This window comes from Aulonocara sp. 'chitande type north' Nkhata Bay, linkage group LG20, assembly GCF_057382095.1.
Source record: "Aulonocara sp. 'chitande type north' Nkhata Bay isolate Kocher_YH1m ecotype deep benthic linkage group LG20, A_spYH_male_GT1.1, whole genome shotgun sequence".
NCBI classification, from domain to species: Eukaryota; Metazoa; Chordata; class Actinopteri; order Cichliformes; family Cichlidae; genus Aulonocara; species Aulonocara sp. 'chitande type north' Nkhata Bay.
The window spans coordinates 9,105,565-9,126,751 of record NC_141363.1 but is presented as its reverse complement, the minus strand read 5'-3'; the positions used below and the strand labels follow the sequence as shown (position 1 = coordinate 9,126,751).

At 40.2% G+C, this 21,187-nt stretch overlaps 2 protein-coding genes across 6 annotated transcripts in view; both read left to right on the top strand.

The window, feature by feature from the left end:
* Positions 1-4,560, top strand: part of LOC147305163 (helicase ARIP4-like) — an 82,940-nt gene extending 78,380 nt beyond the window's left edge. For all 4 annotated transcript variants that reach the window (XM_086278828.1, XM_086278830.1, XM_086278829.1 and 1 more), the window contains one exon: positions 100-4,560. In XM_086278828.1, coding sequence (XP_086134954.1) covers positions 100-1,181 — 1,082 coding nt within the window. In that variant the 3' untranslated portion in view covers positions 1,182-4,560. The remainder of the gene's footprint in view (positions 1-99) is intronic.
* A 6,806-nt stretch (positions 4,561-11,366) lies between these two features.
* tmem115 (transmembrane protein 115) lies at positions 11,367-20,235 on the top strand. Of its 2 annotated transcripts, none has more exons than XM_086278664.1 (4): positions 11,367-11,471; positions 12,224-12,912; positions 14,573-14,937; positions 16,762-20,235. In XM_086278664.1, the coding sequence occupies exons 2-4, from the start codon at positions 12,421-12,423 to the stop codon at positions 17,063-17,065; spliced, it is 1,161 nt and encodes a 386-aa protein (XP_086134790.1). In that variant the 5' UTR covers positions 11,367-11,471; positions 12,224-12,420; the 3' UTR covers positions 17,066-20,235. The 2 variants fall into 2 exon arrangements, with proteins under 2 accessions (XP_086134790.1, XP_086134791.1); XM_086278665.1 differs by lacking the exon at positions 11,367-11,471 and adding an exon at positions 11,534-11,771.
* The last annotated feature ends 952 nt before the right edge of the window (positions 20,236-21,187 follow it).

Genomic DNA, 21,187 nt, shown 5'->3' with positions numbered 1-21,187 from the left:
AGAGATGTAGCACACTGATATTAATGACTTTATTGTATTCTTTCAGTAAACTGAGGCTTGAATTCTTGTAAAGCTTAAATCCAATTCTTTTCCCCTCAGATTTGCAAGCACCCCCTCCAGAGGTTCTCACCCATGTCAGTAACGGTTGCCTGTCACCCAAGACTGTGCCCCGCCCTCTTTCCCCCGACAGCCCGGAGATCATTAATGAGTTGCAGCGCTATACGGGCGGCGCAGGAGCTGGTGGGTCAGCAGGCTCTGCTGTTCATCTGCCAGAGAGCAGCGTGAGCAGCCTGCCCTCAACCAAACTGGTTCAGACCAATGGCAGCGGTGGGAGTGGGTTATTAAGTGGAAATCTGAGCCACCATGATGCCTCTGTGACTAATGTCATTCAGCCCAACATGGATGCCACTGCCGCCCAAGATCTGAGAACGGGCTCCAAGCGCAAAGCCTCCACCCCATCCTTGGATGAGCGGGCCAGTAAGCAGCCTTCTGCCGGCAAGCACTCCTCAGCCCCTGTGGCCTCGCAGGGCTTCCCCTTCACTGGGGGCTATGGGCTCCCCCCTATGGGTCTAAACTCTGGCATGCTGGGTGGTTCACTGGGGCATCCGCTTTTCATGGGGGCAGGCTCGCATTACTTCCAGCCCCCCCACACTCAGCTGAGTGACGCCAGTTACATGTACCCAGATCGGCATGGGTGGAACATGGGCGGAGCCGGCACTGTTCCCACTTCCTCTCCTTCCTCATCACTGATGACAACCACCGCTCCCACCGTCTCATCTTCCTCCTCAACATCATCATCCTCTCCATCAGTCAAAGCTGCCAGTTCACTTTCAGGAGCCTTGCCACCATTCATGCTGAGCTCCAACATGCCAGGCATGGCTGGGATGCTCCCACCAGGCTTCCCTCTGTCGTATAGTCCATCTCTGGCGAGCCTCTACACCAGCTCAATGCTCCCAGGAGGGGTGTCGGGCCCAGCTGCTACTCCCGGCCCAGCTGGAGCCAGTTTCTTGTCCCAATACCCTCCTACTGCTGCATCCAGCTCCTCCTCATCTTCCCCTTCTTCCTTCTCCCCCTCAGCTCGGTCCGAGGGTCAGCGAGGCCCGGTGCTGGTGAACAGCGGGAATGTCAGCAGCATCAGCAGCTCAGATGAAGATGATGTAATTGAGGTGAGGGGACAGTGACAAAAGAATGATGTCCTTTTGTGAGAATGCTTTCAGAAATTGTAATAGTCACCATAAAAGAATGGCAGCCCATTTGCCAGGATGCAGGTTTCCAAGAGGCCAAGATGAAATTAAATTAAATGAAATGAGGAAAAAATGACAGACATTTAAGGTGTTGAGATCTGAGGCCCTGCTGAAGTGTTTCTCCTGAACATCTCTACTTGCCTTGAAGAAATGGTCTGAATGGGGATTTAACAGTGACTGGACAGAGAGAGATAATCGTGATGCTGAATATCAGAAGAAGAATCCTGATAAAGGCTTAAAAACCCTCCAAAGGGATGGAGAAAATAAAAGTTTGAAGATTTTGAGCTTCCAAAAAAAACTGTTCTTTTTTTTTTTTTTTTGTCCAATGCCGGCATTAAGATGCTTATCACTGGACTGAGTACTGCTGAGTATGGGCCTATAGTGACCACAAGCGGCCACTAGTTATACTGTTGACTTTTAGAGATACTAGCTCTGCAGCTTTGCTAAGTGTCAAGACTTTTGCTTTCCGCTAATTAAAAAGAGGAGCTGGAGTTGCTTGTGAAACAGGTTTTGCTATTACATTAGCTGGTAGCACAGTTTATTTCATAACTGAAGTGGTATCGTCCATCACTTGTTGCTACTGAACACTTCTTAAAACGGCAAACGCAACGGTTACAAGATCACACAGACGTTTTAGAGAGCGTTTTTGACAGAACGTAATAATAACTCACTGCCAGGACAGGTGTATTGTAGGATTTTTGTTCTTGAAAGAACACACAACAGATGTGAGATCATATTGAAATACTGAAGAAACAGTTGTGCTTTGAGGATGAGGTTAAAGATATTCACTGAAACTTTCAAAACTAATGAAAGAATGTACGCTTAATCAAATGCCTTTACACCGGGCCTTTTTGAAAAGACTCCTTCTCTTTAGGCATCAGATGTGGGAAGATTTGTTTTTCTTCTTTTTGTGCGTGTTTTTTCTATTTATGTAATCTCTGATTGCCTAAAAAAAACAACAGCCAGGTGAAAATGAGGAAAAAAATAAACTGTGTCCCAGTGAGGTGTCCTCCTTGTAGCGGAGAAACAACCAACAGAAAATGCCTTTTTGCCTCCATCTTTCTGAATGTTAACTGTGAGAGAGGCGAGGTAAAGAGAGACAGACAGTCGCCATGGCTCTCTGAATCTCACCCACAGTCTTACTGTAGCCTAGTGAAAAACGATGCAAAACACTCACTCAAGCCTATATATGTATTTGTACAACCCCAGAGGAACGCTCGTGTTATTACTGTGTTTGTAACTGCTTGTTGTGTTTTTAAGGGTTGCAAAAGGAATCATTAAAAAAGAAAAGAAAAAATTTAGATTCATGTTACTCGGTTTGGTAACATGTTTTGAGAGAGATTTCACCTCTGCTCTGCTGTTTTTCCTTTTTCTTTCTCTGTTTCATCTCGGTTCGTGAACAGAGGTCAATGTGAAACCAAACCTTTTTTTTTAGGGAGAGATGATGTAGCTTTGCCAAAAGGAAAAAGAAGGAAATGGCACATCTGAAACCTCCATCAAAGAGGATTGTGTCTTAAGAGACCAAATAATGCAGAGCAGATAAAAAATAAAAACAATCCTTTGCAGAAACACACTCTCTCTACAGCATGCTCACAGCTACAGTTGAGAAGTACATATCCATTTTTACACTGTAAAAAAATACAAATCTGTGTTTGACTGGGTGGAAGCTAGAAAATCTTCATAGTGTGACCAATTTCCCCTTTAAATTTGCTATAAATGGAGTCCGACCTATATATTGTGTATATCAGCCGATATTAATTTTTTGCCAATATTTCAGTTTTGGCATTTATAATAGATGGTGAATGGAAAATTCAAATAAGAGATTTTGGGGTGGGGGTTGCATCCACCAGAGGACAGTCTGCACTCGCAGCTAACACGTGTTTGGAACTACTAGCAGATCAGATGATTGTTGGGTAGAGCAAAAAAGAGCAATCCGCTACTTGTGACAATAAAACAATGTTATTTTTAAACTGCAGGGTTGGATGTTGGTCAAGACTCATAAATAGCTATAAATAAAAAATCTTAGGGAAATCTGTTTGTTTTCTGTGCGTGAAAGGAAAAAAATATCGGCTGATATATGAGATTTTTAAATCCTCAAATCCGATGTATCAGTAAACAATATCGGTACCAATATCGGCATCGGTTCTAAAAATCCCATATCAGTCCGGTTCTAGATGTAAACCATCAATCTGCTGTTCCAGCTGACCCCCCTCGGCCTAAACAGCTGCAGGAAGAGCTTTAAAAACCACTAGCTCTTTTGTTAAAGATAAAACAACGTCAAGTTAAGACTCAGCATTACCTGTCCTTTTCTCCCTCTTCCATGTGTTTGTTCTCCATACTGAAACTGTAAGTTTACTTGTGTTTCATTTTTGCTCTCTACAATGTTTGAATTTACCAAATTTATTTATTTATGACGGTGTATATTTATTCATTTGTATTTTTATTTTTTTACAATGTCTTTTTGGTTTCATTTGATTCATCACTATCTTGTTTGTAAGATTTTTACAGTCATATTAGTATTGTTACTACAGTTTTTGTTTTTTAAGAACTAATGATAAGCCAGTCTGACCCAACACATGTGAAACTGTGCAGAACTTTGATGTGGACCAACCAATGTGTTATTAAGCACATTACTATCCAGGATAGCATAGAGTTAAAATCATATCTAATAACTGATCAGCCGTTTAATATGAAAAACCAAAAAACTGTCACCAGGGATATTCAACGACTGCACAGTGTTGAAATCATTTCCTATTTATCTGCGCTCAGATAATATAGATGCAAATTTTAGTATTGAATCTGAGCTAAATGAGCCATTTATGTGCATGCTAGCTCAATCACAAGTAATGGGTCAGAAACCGAGGCAGCCCAGCCCACTTATCATCTGGAAAAACAAAGCAAAACAACAACAATAAAAAAAAAACAATATCAAGTGCTTCTCCCCTTTTCTGTGCTGTATTACCATATCACCAGAATTGTCCAGGCGTGTCATCACCCCTGTGATGGCAAAACAGCAAGTTTTCCTCAGTGTTGAACTGTTTGGTTGTCAGCTCAGCGTTTGCTGCGCAGACTGACTGCTCTTTAGTTTCACAGCTTTCTACTTGAATTTACATATTTATTTATACAAATCAAGGTGGTCGGGCAAGCAGAGCCGACTGTCTGAATTCCATTTTAGCCGAGGTGAAGATTAAATCTGCTGTCTTTGAGGATTGGCTCCAGTCAAAGCTTGTTGTGTGGACAATGTGTATGACTTTGGATTACATCATTTTTTTTGTTTTTTGAAATTTGTAAATAAAAAGAAACATGTTCTAAATCATACTCTTCCTACTTTGTTTATATCAGCGGTGACCGATGCAGTACTTGCCCTCTTTATTTGTTATTCACACACAGAGACTCACACATACATACAGGCAACTGAGGGCATCTAAATCTTACAACAGATTTGAAGAAGATACACTTGGAAGAGGTGCTGCAGTATATTTGTCTCGAAGTAACTCAGTTTTACATGTTAATCTTCAATTTTATGCATGTGTAATCTAAAGTGAGACTTGAAGTTAGGGATAGAAGTATTCGAAGTGAGTTTTTAATTGCGTTAAAATGCCTGAAGCACTTCAAATAATAGGTTTCTCTTAAGTTAGATAGACCCTTAAGTCATTTAGGTCTATTATTCTTTAAAATTGAGATACATATTCACTCTAAATATAAAATAGTCAGGTTTTACTGTTGCCTCAGTCATGAACAGTAAGTTACACTGATTTAACTGGAGATAATAATAATAATAATAATAACCAGGAGGTTCAAATAAATAAGCTCATAGTAGCAAAACAGAAAAAAATGGTGCAGTTTTAAGAAAGTAAAAAAGCTCAAGTGAATTTGATAGTTTTACTCTATTGATTTCTTTCACCTCATACATGCTAGTGACTAGTTTCTGATCTGATTATTCCGTTTTGGTGACACTGACTCGATGTAACACGGAGGGTCAAATCAGGCTTGCATGTTCTACTTCATACTACTTGTGTGTGGGAGAAACTTTCAAAACAAGCAGACATTTACCCCTCAGGTGTAAAAGGCAGTGTGGATGCCCAAGCTCAGTGACCTTGACCTTAAGGACAAGGTCAGAGGTGAAGTTCTGAAAATTCTGTGAACAAGGTTACTCAAGAACGAAGCGACGTAGGAAAAAAAAAATCTAGGCCAGAAACAAGCTTCCACAAATATGATCGCTGAACATTTCCACCGAAGTCGCAAGAGAGATGTAAACTTCAGCTTTGGGCTGGTTTTCTGTGTCATTTACTTTATTGCTGTCATCAAAAGAAGAAACAGTGGACAATGTAAAGAATACATCAAGCTTTATTTCTAGTGTTCTGTGGTGTCTAAATAAGAAATGGTAGTATATTGTTTCATTTCAGCCATATATACAGGTATACGTGGATAACTGGAATAATTATTGCACTGCAGGAACAAATAGCCCCTCTGACAAAATGCAGTCACCGCACCATCACTGCACTGTAGTAGCAAAGTAGCAGTTACTTTCCTAATATTAATTTAGCATAATCTGGCTGTTGGGAGAATATAATGAATATTACTGGTTATGTCACAGTTTTTATTAAACGCCTTTTATTTGTTCTCGAATTAAACTGCCAAAGCCTTAGGTCAGGGGTCTCAAACTTGAGGCCCGGAGGCCACGTGCGGCCCACGTCACCCCTTCTTGAGTTGAAGAAATAAAAAGCAATTTGGCCCTTTAAGTGACTTTTTTTGTCATTAGCCAAAAATGATTTTAACCCGCTGGGTTTATTAAAAATCACTACCCTTTCAGCTTGTTTGTGGCCAAAAGTGTCCACCAACAAATTAGGTCTTTCATTTTTAGCATTTTTATGGTTTTGTGCAATTTCTTCTGCATAAAGTTTTTAACTAACACCAGTTCTTTCCATAAATATAAAATAGTCATTACTTTTTACATTTTTAACTCTTTAAACAACAGTTTGTTTGTACAAGACAAACTCAAATCTCACAATTTTATATATTTGCAGTGCTGCTGGATTTTTTTGTATTTTAAATAGTAGAGTCTGGGACGTACTACTAAAATATTTTCTCTCCTACTAAATGCTTATTACCTTGTTGTGTTCTAAAATAAGATAAAATCAATAATGTAAAGAAAACCACAAGATCAGTTTGAACCAGAAAAACATTTTAGAAAGATGAACGTGAACATTTATGTTGTTGGGGATGGGGAAAAGGCATGAGAGAGAGTATCTGTCTGGGTGTGAGAGTCCTGCTTAGGTGGAACAGAGGCTGCAAATGGACAGACTGTGGTCCTTGCATGTAAACTTCCCACATTTGCAGCAGAAGCTGCCATTTCATCTCTTTCTGTCTGTGAAAAGGTCGCACTGCCTCCTGCCCTTACATTTAATGATAAGAGAGGGGCCTGCAGCAGCGCCCTGCACCATTTGTGTTCATCCTTCCTATAGTCATAAGGAAAAACAAATTCACACTTTATAGTTATCTTCACTCTCACTATCAGTCTCTCTTCATCTGATTCTCCACCCTTTGTTCAAAAGAATGACAGTTATAATATAAAAGAAAACAAACATGTAAGATCACATACAGAAATGAAACAGCATTAGTTGTTCATCTGTAAAAGAAAACTTCAACCTTAGTACGACCGAAGTGTAAGTGTCTTACAACCGTTGTTGGGCAAGACACTTCACCCATTGCCTACTGGTGGTGGTCAGAGGGCCCGGTGACGCCAGTGTCCGGCAGCCTCGCCTCTGTCAGTGTGCCCCAGGGTGGCTGTGGCTACAATGTAACTTGCCATCGCCAGTGTGTGAATGTATGTGTGAATGGGTGGATGACTGGATGTGTAAAGCGCTTTGGGGTCCTTAGGGACTAGTAAAGCTCTATACAAATACAGGCCATTTACCATTTGTAAAATGATTAGAAACGTTACACCAACGACTACCGGTCATCTATTTAAATTACTTAGGATGGGATGGGCATTTCCTAGGGGTCCAGGTGTTGTGCCAAAAAGTGATCGTCAGGCAGAAAGTGATTGCTGTCCGTGGGAGCGCGCGCAGCTGCTTAAAACTGTAGAGTCCAGATTACTTACAGCTACTTCCGTGCAACTGATATAAGAAGCGGTAAGCTGAACACAGCTTCAACCGTCTGTTTGTTGAAAAATAGTAACGCGACCGCATTTTCTTGTTAGTAACAGTAACGGTGTTGTAACGGTAGGAATAGTAATTAATTAGATTACTCGTTACTGAAAAAAGTAACACCGTTAGTAACGCTGTTACTTGTAACGCCGTTACTTGTAATGCCGTTATTCCCATCACTGGTCATAAGAGTAATAAGGCATCCAGCACTACAGACACAAGTGTGCCATGTGCAGTTTATTTCCCCAGATCACTAAAAGCACTACTGTTGCCATAATTTGCCCAAATCAAGGATCATCCCATGTGTTTAATCAAAACTGCTGTAACCGGTGACTGTTCTTAAGTAATGTCACTTACTTGGTTTAACACTACAAGCTCAATAGCTTGAGATAAATAGTGATATGATAATGAGCCCAACACTAAAATGTTTTGTAATCACTGCACATCCTGCTTTATTGTCACTCATGTCTGTCTGTGTGATGCCAAATCCTCCACAAAGACCCTTAGAGAGAGGGGGAAAAAAACATTAGCAGTGGAGCGTCCAGGAGGTCAGGCCTGGATCAACAGATTCCAGAGGTGCTGCTGTAAATCATGTAGTCAACAATCTGCTGCTGTGAACGCTGGTTTCAACACAGTATATTTTCTACATTGTATACACATTTTCCCACTGTAATATTTAAAATTTTCCAACAATACAGTGTGATAGCACAACCAACAAGCAGCCAGTACAACCATAGTTTCCTTAACACAAAAATCAGTAACACAGAAAAGTGTCAGCTAAAGGGTTAAGTCTGCAGGGCCCACACACACTTATGTGAACCTCCTCTGGTCTCTGTCATCCTCTTGCTCCTGCAAAAACAAGCAAACCAAAAAACCCCAAAACAAAACACATACATCCACAACTTTGTCACTGTTTGGGGTGCATTAGGCATTAGAAGTGACTAATCCTAAAATAGTTACAGTCATCTCAATTTCAAGTCAGTCACACTTAGTACACATCATCAGTCCATCACAGTCCAGTCACATGCATTCATACCAATCATTGCTGATAGTGGAAACCTGCGCACCAGCTTAAATATCCACTGAAAGCAATATGACATCATTACAAAAAAACCCCAAACAATTCTCTATGATTTTGGAATGGATTAAATCGCTGCAATCCTTCTAGTCACAGGACTTACCATCTAAAATGGCCAGTGTCTCAGGTAGGTGAATTTCTCCTGAGCCCACTGTAATTTGTAGAAGCTCGCCTTGTATTCGCTTTCAATGCTTTATGTGAGTAGTGTGGGCCTGTGGGCCTCAGCAGCAGTAAAGCTAGCGGTTGCTAGTGACAGGGTGAGCTTGTGGGACCCTGGAAGTGCATCCTCGTGGTGTGGGGTTTTTTGTTCGGTTGTTGTGTTTTTTATTGTTGCAACTTTTTTTCTTTTTCTAGTGTTATTGGAAAAACGGCGGTGCCGGCTCTTTATGTTAAGGTTCTCTATAATAAAAACTATTTTATTTACTAAACACCTGTCTGTTTTCCTTTTCATTCTGTTTCCGGGCTCATTTGTTACTGGTTCGCTTACTCGCATGCCTAGACCCCTTCGGGGGGGACGTAACAATGAATATTTCACACTTTAAAGCTGCCTGTTTATTTAAGGGAGGTGAACAATACATTATAATTGTGCACAATAATATCACAGATGACATATATACTTAAAGTCGTATATATGCTGTGTCATCTGTTCGAAGCCTCTCATGGTCAGTGCTGTTCTCCATGCCTGTCTTACTGTACATGATGTTATTTGTCATGGTCCTGGGTCATTTGACCCAGTGTTTTGAGTTTTCCTGTATTTTTACACTTTTGTACTATGATTTATGTATAACGTTCACTTTGTTAGTCTTTAGTTTATTCTATAGAGTCTAGTTATTCTGTTTTGAGTTTCTTGTATTCCCTGTTTAGTTCCCTGATTATTTAGTAGTTTCCCCCTGTGTAGCTGCCCTCTGTGTCTCCCTCTTGCTTTGCGATATTTTTTTTTTCCAACAGGATATCTCTTATCTAGATCTCTGCTCTATCAGACATGCCGGTCCACATTTACAAGACTTCAGCAAAATCAAATCAATGGTGTTTTACGATGTTTGGCCACATCCTCCACCTTTGCATCTCAAATGCCTGGCTTGTTCACAAGAGGGACTGTGCCCTACTAAATGAGAAACCACTCTCTCTCAAAAGGTTTCATCGTGCAGTTGCCCACAGTTTGATGCAGGTCAACAAGCTTCCATCAAAGTTTAGCTGACCATCATCTTCTTCTCCACCTCAAATGTTGCCTCAGCAGAAACGTTACACCCCAAGATCTTCACATCCACAACCAGATGTGCGTTATGACAACTTGGGACACCTGCCACTTCACTCTGACAACCAAGGCTGGTGTAACCTCTGTTCAAAGGAAGTGTCAAGGTGGAAATATGTCCAACTTTGTGCTGCTCTGGGTCACTTTGCTAGCTCTTCCTGTGACTATGTCAGTAACTTGGGTGTATTGCTGGATAGCTCGCTCAAACTTGATAAGCAAGTGTCTGCTAGTGAGATCTAGCTTCCACCAACTGCGCCTTATCTCTAAGGCTAGGCATTATGTTCTGCATGAGGACCTGGAGAAGCTTATTCACGCTTTTGTGACCTCCAGGTTGGATTATTGTAATTCTCCGTACTACGGTCTTCCCTCTTCTCTTTTCCTTAGACTGCAAACAGTCCAAAATGGGGCAGCCCGCCTCTTGACTGGTACCAGGAAATTCTGCTCTATTACTCCTGTTCTAGCTGGCTTGCACTGACTGCCCATAAAGTGCCATATTCAATTTAAAATATTACTCCTTACGTTCAAACCTATTAATAAATTAGCGCCGAGTTATCTTAGTGAACTTCTCAGGCCACATACTCGTAATAGGACACTTAGATCTGCTACTCAACTACTTCTGACGCAACCTAGATCTCAGCTGAAGTCTCGGGGTGACCGTGCGTTTGCTCTGGCTGCCCCGGTACTGTGGAATAACCTCCTTCTCGCTATCCGCACCTCTGATTCTATTGTACTATTTAAATTACGACTAAAGACCCACTTCAATCTTGCCTTTCCTTCTGGTTAACATTTCACTTATGATTTTACATTATGCACTTTTATGCTCATTTAATTCCTTGTTTGTTCTGTATCTGCTGCTTCTCCTATGTATCAGTGACAGTTATCTGCTTGCATACCTAGTGCTTACTTTGGTCCCATTTCTATTTCTATTATCTTCCTCTTGTTCTCTATGTTACTTGTTAAGCACCTTGGTATACCCTTGGTTTTAAGTGTGCTTTATAAATAAATAAAGTTTATTATTATTATTATTATTATTATTATTATTATTATTATTATTGTATCATTAAGTGCAAAGTGCTTCTGTGCCTGAATGCCCACCAGCAGTGCTTTGTTGCATATCACCAGAAATAAAGGAAATCTAAGGCCTCTAAATTGCAGTTGCAGTTGGTCCTGTAGCACTACAACTCTCTTGTATCTGTTCAGTTACTGTGCTGCTAAGTTACAGAAGTTTATAACTGTTTTGTTAAGCTTTTAAAAATATTTTTTGTATTCAGTTTTACCATGAATGAAAATCTCAGTCGTTTGGTTGAGGCCCAAGTTTAAAAAACTATGGAGTTGTTTGAAAAAAAAAATCTAAACTTTGTTACTGTTGTTCTAAATGAATAGAAAAATGCAAAAGAAATTATTTTTAATTGCAATTTTCTTGGTGTGAACCTCAAAGGGTTAAAGTAAAAGTACTATAAAGGCAGGATAAAAAAAAGTGAAATATTTAACTTAAAATATAGTGCAAATTAAATAGCGTATATAAGTAAATGTAAACTAAATGAAATAGTTTTCACCGTAGGCAAACGAAAGTCATCATTTACAGACTCGTTTTACGGAAATGATTGTGTAAAAACTCAGTATCCCAGAGTGCTATGCTGTCCGGAAGTTACGCGACGGCGTTTTTTCACCGATTGTTGATGACGGTGGCAGACAGCGCAGGTCAGTTCGCTGTGTGGTGTTTTCTGGGAGGAGAAGTGCCTGGAAAGGTAACATAATTTTGTCTGGCAACCTGCTTTGAAAGGAGAGAAGAACATTAAAATAAACCAATGAAGCTAGGGTCGTATGAGAAAGACTATGAACTGTATGAGAGCTGACGCTGGTCCGGGAACGTCTTTAATATTGTTTTGAGGGCCTGTTGCTAGCGACGGGAAACCCTCAGGCTAGCCCGGGCCGAGAGGACTAAGAACTGGGGCTCGGTGGGCTTTTTCATCGACCAGGTTTTACTGGCCCTAGCTGTTCTGTTTTACACTCACACGAAACCTCTTCTGTTCTTCAGTGGACATAAAGTAAAGTACTTGGAAACACTCTCAGTTTGACAGCTAGCTAGCCTTAGCTATCAGTGTTTACAAGCTAGCTCAGCCAGACTGCTCTTAAGAAATTACTACTTGGCTATTTTGCTTCTCTTATTGTTGGCATATTTGGCCCCTAGCACCTGTCTGGTAACTGGTGGTGATTTGTAAGCTTGCCCTACTTTTGTCTACACCGACTGAAGGTCGCCAGCTTGATTAAAATGCCCCAGCTAAGGTTATCTACTGAAGCCCGAAGTTTGTTACTTTGTTAAACTGTAAGAATCAGCGGTTTTGCTTGTTTTCCACTGTACTGTTCCTTTTGAAGGGTAGATGAGCTGTAACGCTTCAAACTCCCTTAATGAGTTTTAATACAATTGCTAACAAACGTTTGTAGGAAGAGTAGAAGCTAACTGTATTGATTACTAAAGCTGCCTATGCCCACTTCACAGACATTATCCGGATGAAGGCTCACAGAGGAGTGTGGATTTTGATGCTGTCAGGACCCACGGGTGTCTCCTGTTTTGCTTGGCATCATTGACCTCTCTCCATTATTCAAGAACTGCTACAACAACAGGCAACTAGTTCTGCTTTTTTAACTCTTTTGGGCAGAGTTGCTCAAAGAGGACCTTCTTCATAACTGACCACAATGAATCGTTACCTGCCTGTGGCACGACAGCACTTCCTGGCTGCCCTTGCCAGCACCAGTGTAGTAGTAAAAGCTATAAGTGCTCTAGTAGTACTGCTGTACCTGCTTTCATGGGCTGTCAACACTCCATACGCATTGGGGGTGACCCCGGGCTACCTTTTTCCACCCAACTTTTGGGTGTGGACGCTGGTAACCCATGGAGTGGTGGAGCAGCACGTCTGGGGTGTGGCAGCCAATGTGGGGACAGTAATGGCCTGTGGGCGCCTGCTGGAGCCTTTGTGGGGTGCTCTGGAGCTCCTGATCTTTTTCGCAGTGGTTAACGTGTCTGCAGGCCTGTTAGCAGGCTTCTCCTACCTCCTCACCTATGTGGCTACCTTTGACCTGGACTTCCTGTTTGCTGTGCGTGTCCATGGAGCAGCCGGATTCCTGGGAGGTGTCCTGGTGGCGCTGAAGCAGACCATGGGGGATACTACAGTGCTCAGAGTGCCACAGGTGAGCATAATTAATAAGAGAGGGTGGGGTAAAAAGGCGTAAAGATGAACTGAGTATGTACCCTAACAACTGCACAAATAACAATGGAAAGCTAACCACTAGTCTCTAGAATATGTGCATAAACTCTGTTTTTTTGGACGTGACAGATCAATATAACACCAGTCAATGTTGAATTATTATTATTATTATTAATTATTATCTGGATTAATACAAGCTTAGGAGTATTACCTGCAGACTGCTTGCTTTGCCATTAGATGTGCAGCAGTAATTAATTATTAGTAGATATGTAAGATTTAGTGTCTCAAAATCACTTTTTTAGACTGGATGAAAGTTGGAATTTCTGGTTTTGATAGGAGTGCATATATTGAAGAATAAAACCAAATGTATATGGTGGAGTACAGTGTAAAATCGCTGGCTTTGTATGATATGTGTAATCATTTGTGGTTTTATAATGCAAAATTCAGGTGTTTCTTGGATGTACTGTTGGCTAAAAAGTACTCAGCAACTTTTCACAGTCTGAACAAACACAGGATAAGTCTTGATGAGATTGTATCTGTAATTGTGTTTAAAATAAACGACCCCCCCGCCCCAACACACACACAAAACAATTCTTTTTATCTATTGCGTTATTTTTGCATTATATGGGGATTTGGTGTTTTACCTTTTTTCCTGTATAGAGAAGTTTTGGCACCCCCTCCTCAGAGGTCTTTTACAGAGGTCTGTTATTTGGACTTTATCAATTCATCCATCCACTTCAACTTTTCAAACTCAGGGGTGCGAGGTGACTGACCATAACAGGTCACCAGTCTGTCACAGGGCTGGGTTTGTATCAAGTGATAAATAAAAACAAAACAAAACATAGATTTCTGTCAGCTAGATATCACAGATTTATTGCCTTAACTGTAACACTTGTAAGTCGTCTTCCCAAAGTCTGTAAAAGTGGTCTGTTTGTAGTTTATGCTGGAGGAGAGACATAACTTTTTTTAATTGTCATATTTCTACCATCTGTATATTAATTTAAAAATCATGTTGCAAAACGTGAAACGCTTTCAGAGGTTTCATTCATCCAAGTGTCATTTTGTCACCAGTTTTTGCTCTTAATGGGATTATATGGTCATAAGTTATCACTGTGTAAGCACATGTAGTTTACAGACTGAAGTGTTCAGCGTTTTCTCCAGTTGGCCTGTGTTCGATTTTCTTCGACATTTGGATTATAGTGCAGTCTTTTAATTTACATTTTAGGGTTTAGTTTCCTGCTCGTCTGCAGAGCAGCTGTGTCCAGATAAGGTTTTAGTTTTTCTTGCTGAGACACACTTTAGTGGCATGTTCCCAATAAGTTTCTGAAACGTCTTGGCCATTCTGCCTTAGTTTGCCCTCATTTTTGCTTTTTGTGCTTGTTGCCAGTTTGAGTGAAACTGGGTCACTTCTCAAATCTCCTGGTCTCAATTGACCAGGTTAGGAACTTTGTTGAAACATTTGTTGAAACACTTGGACTGTGACTTCTGCCTGTTACCCGGCATCTAACCAGTTGGTTTTCCCCATTCCTAAATCTAACTCACTTAAAGAGATTGTGAGAACTGCAAGCCAACAAGTTTTTATAAAATGGTAGCTTCCTCGATGATTTTGGCCACCAGAACTGAAGTCTTTTTGTTCCTTTCAGGTGAGACTCAAAGCAGCACCAGCTTTGGTCCTCCTCTTCCTGGCTTTATTGCGCCTGTCTGGATTGCTTGACAGCTCCGCTCCCCTGGCTTCATACAGTTATGGTGCACTGTCCGGATGGGTCTACCTGCGCTTCTACCAGAGGCACAGCCGGGGCCGCGGCGACATGTCAGACCACTTTGCCTTCGCAAGTTTCTTCCCAGAGGCAGTGCAGCCAGCTGTGGGACTGCTGGCAGGGCTCGTCCACTCTGCCCTGGTGAAGATGAAGGTGTGCAGGAAGATGGTAAAGAGATACGACGTGGGAGCGCCCTCCTCCATCACCATCAGCTTACCTGGGACAGACCCACAGGATGCAGAAAGGAGGAGGTGAGTGAGCGCAAACAAGAAGGAGTTAAATATTTACATCTGTAAACATATGTCCTCATACACTAAACTGAAATTGAAGCATTGAATACAACCAGCCTCAGTTTGTCTCAGTAAAGTGTTGTATAAAATGTTATTTTTGCCTTCATCTATTTATATTTCAAATTATGGTCTAAAATGCCCACGTTAAGGCCACACTCCAACAGTCCCTGCATAATTAAATAAATGGTGCGAATAGGTTCCTAATGGCATTCTAATGCCGTTCTATTAAAAGAGAACGTTTGAGTTATAGCTCTTAAAATGTCAGACTCTCAATACACATTCATTAATAATACATTGTTAATGGGATAGCTACAAAATATACTTTATTGTGTGTGTTTGGTGTCATGTTTGGCAAATTTACAAAGTAAGGGAAGAGACCATAATCGTAACTGTAAAAAATGTACAAAATAAGAATTGCATATTAATTTAAACACTTGTGTATCATTAACATGATACAGTTATTTATTTAATTTTTTACAATATTACAGTAGTTGTTAGTAGCCATGTAGTTAACCAAAGAAAAGACTGGGTGTGACATGTGTGTTTTGTCTAGAATAGCAAAGTCTGCCAGTGTGTTCAGTGACGTCTGTGTGTAAGCACAGATATCTTAAAACAAGTTACTGTTACCACTTTAGATTATATGTTTGTTGATGTGAAACAATTGTGAATTATACATTTGCAACTTTTTTGGTTACATGTTTGGAGAGAAATAAATGCCCCCACAGCAGCAATGACTTCTTTGACATTTTAATAAATTTAGAGTTGACTTTTGAGCAAAAGTTAAGTAAAACATTATTTAGGATTTTTTTTTTTCACTGCTAGATTTGGGTACTCCTACTTAAAAAAAGAAATCCTAAAAGACAACAGAGAATTTGGTGAGGTAGCTCTAGTAAGTATTGATTTGTCATAACTAGGAATGGATGGATTCAGTTTGACATGTCCGATCTTGACTCAAAAAGCTTGATTGGGTGTCACGACAGCAGCCAATCTACTCAATTTAGTGTGACTTTATTCTTTGTTAATTACGTCACACCTCGGCACAACTACTATAAGAGGTAATGCACCATGGAGGAAATGAAGAGCAAAGAGTCAGCAGTAGTTTTGTACGTTTGCGGTAGTTTTTGACTTAACCACCAACTTTGGTAAAATGAGTTGACGCATGTGAAAAGCTCTATTGGTGCTTTTCCTGTCAGGTTCTGTGTTTCTCTTAATGTTCAGCATCACAATTGTTGGGAGGCTTTAATTGCACAATGATGTAATCTTAATTTCTAGTATTTCGTTTCCACTGACTCCCTGATGTGTTTGAGACAAAAGGTGAGATTAGTGCAGTATGAAGTAGTCTAATCAGAATTACACGCAGTTAAAATGGATGTAATTCTGATTAGACTAGTGCAAACATAATGTTTCTGTTCTTTTGGCACCATTCAAATAGTCACATTTTATTTTACAATTAGAAAAGCAGTGTTTGGGTTGAGTCTGATGTTGCCTCACACAAAAACTTGTGTCAGATACTTGAAGCCAAGTTATTTGAACTCCCCGAGGGGCCCACTTGGTAGATGTTGCTCGTTTTTTATATGTATTTTTTATTTTGGTGAATTTAAATATTGTTCAACATTATCAGCTTTTTAGTCTTTATCATTAAAGACTCTCAGTGTGTACGTATGAAATTCCTACAAGAATCCCATAGAGACACATTACTCACTTCTTTTTATTATGTCAGTAGTTTAGTGTTTTGAGCCCTGAAATCATTGAAGCAAAGCATTTCTCTTCGTCTCATCCTTGTAGACAACTGGCCCTGAAAGCTCTGAACGAGCGTCTAAAACGCGTAGAGGACCAGTCTGCTTGGCCCAGCATGGATGACGAGGAAGACGACGATGACGACGAGGTCAGAACCGACACACAGCCGCTCCTACCAGGCGGACGTGAGCCCTCCTCCACACCAAGAACAGCAGGGGGAGCCATCAGTGCCTCCCTCTCCTCCACCTCCTCATCATTGATGTCACAAAGTGGCGGAGCACCTTCCTCGGGTGGAGTGCAGCACCCAGAGTCCAGCATCATCAGCTTTGAGGATGCACCTTCAAGATCATAGCAAACAGAACACAAGTGTACAGATATGCACGCTCTGTTTGAGGTCACTGGCAAGTATACTGGTGTGTTCAGAGTTCCTGACTAGTATACAGGTTTATTCAGTGACAGCTATTAGGCATACACACACACACACACACACACACACACACACACACACACACACACACACACACACACACACACACACACACACACCCCTTTGACCAGTGTATACAAACAGCTGTGCACACTCAGACTCTGTCAGCATCATTGTGAAGCCCAAAAGACTGTACAGTGCTTTCAGTTGAGACACGATGGTTGTAAATGCTCAGTGTAGTTGGGCAGACTGAACACTAAATTCTTGACTCGCTCCTGCATACAAACGAAAGAAAGTCACAAAAATTCTTTCTTTTCCAGACTTAATCCCAGCTTGCAGAAATCTGTTCACTGCTTCGTGTGTCTTTTTCTTTTTTTTTGCTTTCTAAATAAATAATGAAATGGGTGTATGATATTCTTTTTTTGTAAGTTTTACAGAGCAGCCATATTCATTCTTTTGTTTTTCGCTGTGGGGAAAGCTGTCCGTGACAGAGGCTGGGTTTGAGTTCCTGATTCTCGATGAAAGACTGTGGCGCGTCAAATTGAGAAGCACTAAGTCAGATTAGCTTTGGGTTCACTGGTTCCAAATATAGAACCAGGTGTGGAACGGAGGAAGCATGAAAAGCATGTTACTCAGCACCAACTGCTGGACCACAGGAAAGAAGCTGCTGCGGGTCTGTCCTGCTGATGAACTGTGTTACCAAACATCAAGATTTGAAAAAGTGCCAGGTGAAAGAAAAATTCCAGACCAGGTTAACTTGCCACCCGATACCTCTCTGGAATCACAAGCAGAAGTACAAACCACATTAACCCCACCCACCCTCCTTTTTTTTTTTTTTTTTTCCTTTTTTCCTTTTCTTTTCTTGTCAGTGCCCCCCCCCCCCCCCCCAAATAGTCTATTCACTTATTTAATTCAACAAAAATGTAACTTTTTTGGACTAACAAGACATGTTGGTGGTGTTACGCTCACACAGATCTGTGGATGATTTTCTTGTTTTGCAAGCTGATTTTATTTCTTTCCTGATCCTAACCTGTTTACACTTCTGCATTCAAGATTCTGAAATTATGCTACAAATGTGTGAGCAAGTGCTGTTCTGTTATCTGGGTGCCTACAATGAAGGGAGGGTGGTCATTGTCTGCGCTTCTTTTATCCATTTGCACCATTAGAAATGTGGTATTTAAAGAAAATCACATTGATTTATGAGTTACCGATTTTAAGTTTTATAATTGTTGTAACTCTGGCACTGGTCCATGAGGACAAATGATTCCACAAACAGAGGACTGCTGTCCTGGTCAGTAGTCAACATGGCACAGGTCTCACAGTCACATCCTTTGGACTTGTAGCATTACCATCTCTAAATTTATACTTCCAGACCTGACTCATGGTGAATCGTTTTCTAGGGTTGTTGATAGCAGCTAAATTATTTCATCTAAATAAACATGAACTTCATTTACACCTAAAGGTCATCAGTTCACTGATTGTGCTGCCAGTCATTGCTGTTGCTGTTGCATGCTATTGTGGAAACAATCAAATCATTGAATTTGCAATTTCCCTCCTGTCCTTTTTGATTAGTCATTTGAAGCAAATGAATTGTTTAGCAATGATGACAAACTGAAACCGTACTTTGGAAAAATACGTTTGCACTCATAATCATAATCATAAGCTTGTAATTTCAGTGAGAAATTACAATAGCTGAGACTGTGAACCATGGTGTTTTTTTTTTTGTTTTTTTTTAAATCACTTTAGATTAGAAGAGCAAAAGTCCATGAGGTTATATTCACACCCTCCTTCGGCCTCTATGATTCTTCCTGTGAAAACAGGCCAAACATTAAGACTAAACGCTGATTAGGGTGAACTGCTAAGAATTAAGAGTTACCTCTACTTTCCTAAAGATATTTAAGAAAATTACAGATTGTTATTATTATATTATTGGGGAAACTACAGAGCTACAAAAATGAGTATGATGTTACATGTGTAATTCCATTTAATAGTTTTGAATTCAAAATAAATATTAAAATAGGTTGTTTTTAATGTTGTTTTATCAACATAATGAAACTTCCTGTGTCACCACACCTTCAAAATAAAAAAACAAAAACAAAAAACCCACATAAATGTAGCCAACCAAATTGAATTCCTCCTAAGTGAAAATGTTTATCTGTGGCTCAGAAGGAGTGATTCTGAGCACGCCTTTGAAGCTACGAGAAAACGGTCAGCCTTGTGTCTGGACTCAAATTTTCCCTTTTTTTTTTTTTTTTAACACTGAAATATAGAATTGGGTTCTTTGCTTCTTAATAAATGGCAAAAATAGCCTGTAGTCTGCAGACCTTCGCCCCATGTGATAAATTGAAACGGTTGATGGAATGAGATGTGATGTTGACAGGGAAGTGATAAGCCATATTAGAGGGATGGAATTCTGTGTGCTGTCCTGTTTATTCTTGTTTTATCTCACTGTGCTCATATTTTGGCAAGCCTGTGTATACATGGGATGATTTGGGCCTCTACATTAATTTGAATGTTACTGTTTCTGTAAATGAACGGACACAGGAACTGATCTTCAGAGTGGAGCAGGTGAAGCTGCAGTCAGACGTCTGATACTTAACACTGCACCCGACCATCAAACACAGTAGCAACGGATAAAAACAGTCAAGGCAACTTTGTACATAATTGCATAGAATTACAGTGCAATTTACAGCTTTATGGTGTCATTTTCATACCCTTTACATGCAAGATAGTCCGCAAATAGTCAAATAGCAGTTAAAAAGTGTGTGTTAAGCTTGACTGGCTGCCCAATTCAGCTTGCATCACAAAATCAGCATTGCAGCAAAACATGCTAATGCGGTTGCCTGCAGATAACTGTGAAGTTCAGTGATTTGGTGAAGTTGTACCTTTTTATTTTTATTTTTATTTTTTTTTATTTTTTAGTGGTTTGAAGGCTGTGGAGCATTGTAGCTGGCAGTCTGAGGTTTCAGACTGAATCTCGTCAGTCTGACATTCAGCCAAACCTCACCTCCAGTCCTGTTTCCAATGTTTTGTTTTTTATTTATTTCCTCCCCCCCCTTGAATTAAAATGTCATTAAAGCGAAGAAGGCAGATCCTGTCTGTGTGTCTTATCCCTTTGTACAGTTGGGTCAAACTATATAAAAACTGCAGACGAGCATAATGAATGATGTCAGTGTTGTTCACTGTTAAATTACAGTGGCCTCTCTTTTAGGCTCTGCAGAAATGCTAGCATTGCAACTTGGCCGACATAAATTTGGTTCAAGTCTTTTTTTCCCCTTCCCCTGTTCACATGTATCATGTCTTCAGCCGGGCATGGTGACTTTTTTAAAGCTTGTTTCACTCCACCCTTACATTCATCCTTAAATGTATTCTCACAAATCATTTCCCAATTGGATGTCCAGTTACATAATTTTATGTTCAATTTTTTCAGGTCTTAAACAAGCTCCTTGCTTTGAGACACATGAGAGATGGATGAAAATTGTATGCCCAAGGTATAAAATTGGAAGACGAGTAACTGAAGGGCTTCATGTGTTGTTACATCAGAATTTAAGACTTCTTTTAGAACTATTGCCTCTATTAATCTGATTGTTTTTCTTGTCTTAATTTTCCAGTATGAGTGTTTTTACAAATGTGAAGCTGAGAAAAGAGAGTTGTAACAATGACATTAAATATAATCACTGCTTGATATGGCTGGGTTATCACTTGTAAGGTACATTTGGGTGTTTGGGGGATGCTGTACATGTAAGGTTGTCAAGTCTTTAAGACACTTTGTGAGACAACATAGTCCTAGGAAAAATGTCATTGTTTTGGGAAACACCAAACTTCATGAGCTTTAGATAAAAATGGTTAAGAAAGATGAGACTGTTGTGTTTTGGCAGAGTTGATCACCCACAAGGTTTATTTTTCTTGCTTTTCATTACTTCCATTTTCCTTCTCTGTCTCTACTTTTGCTCCAGCAGATCTCGTTCACACTAAGGACATCTTTCTTTCTCTGTACTGTGGCATTTGCACAGACTTCTGTTGATTTTCAAATATATTAGTTCATCT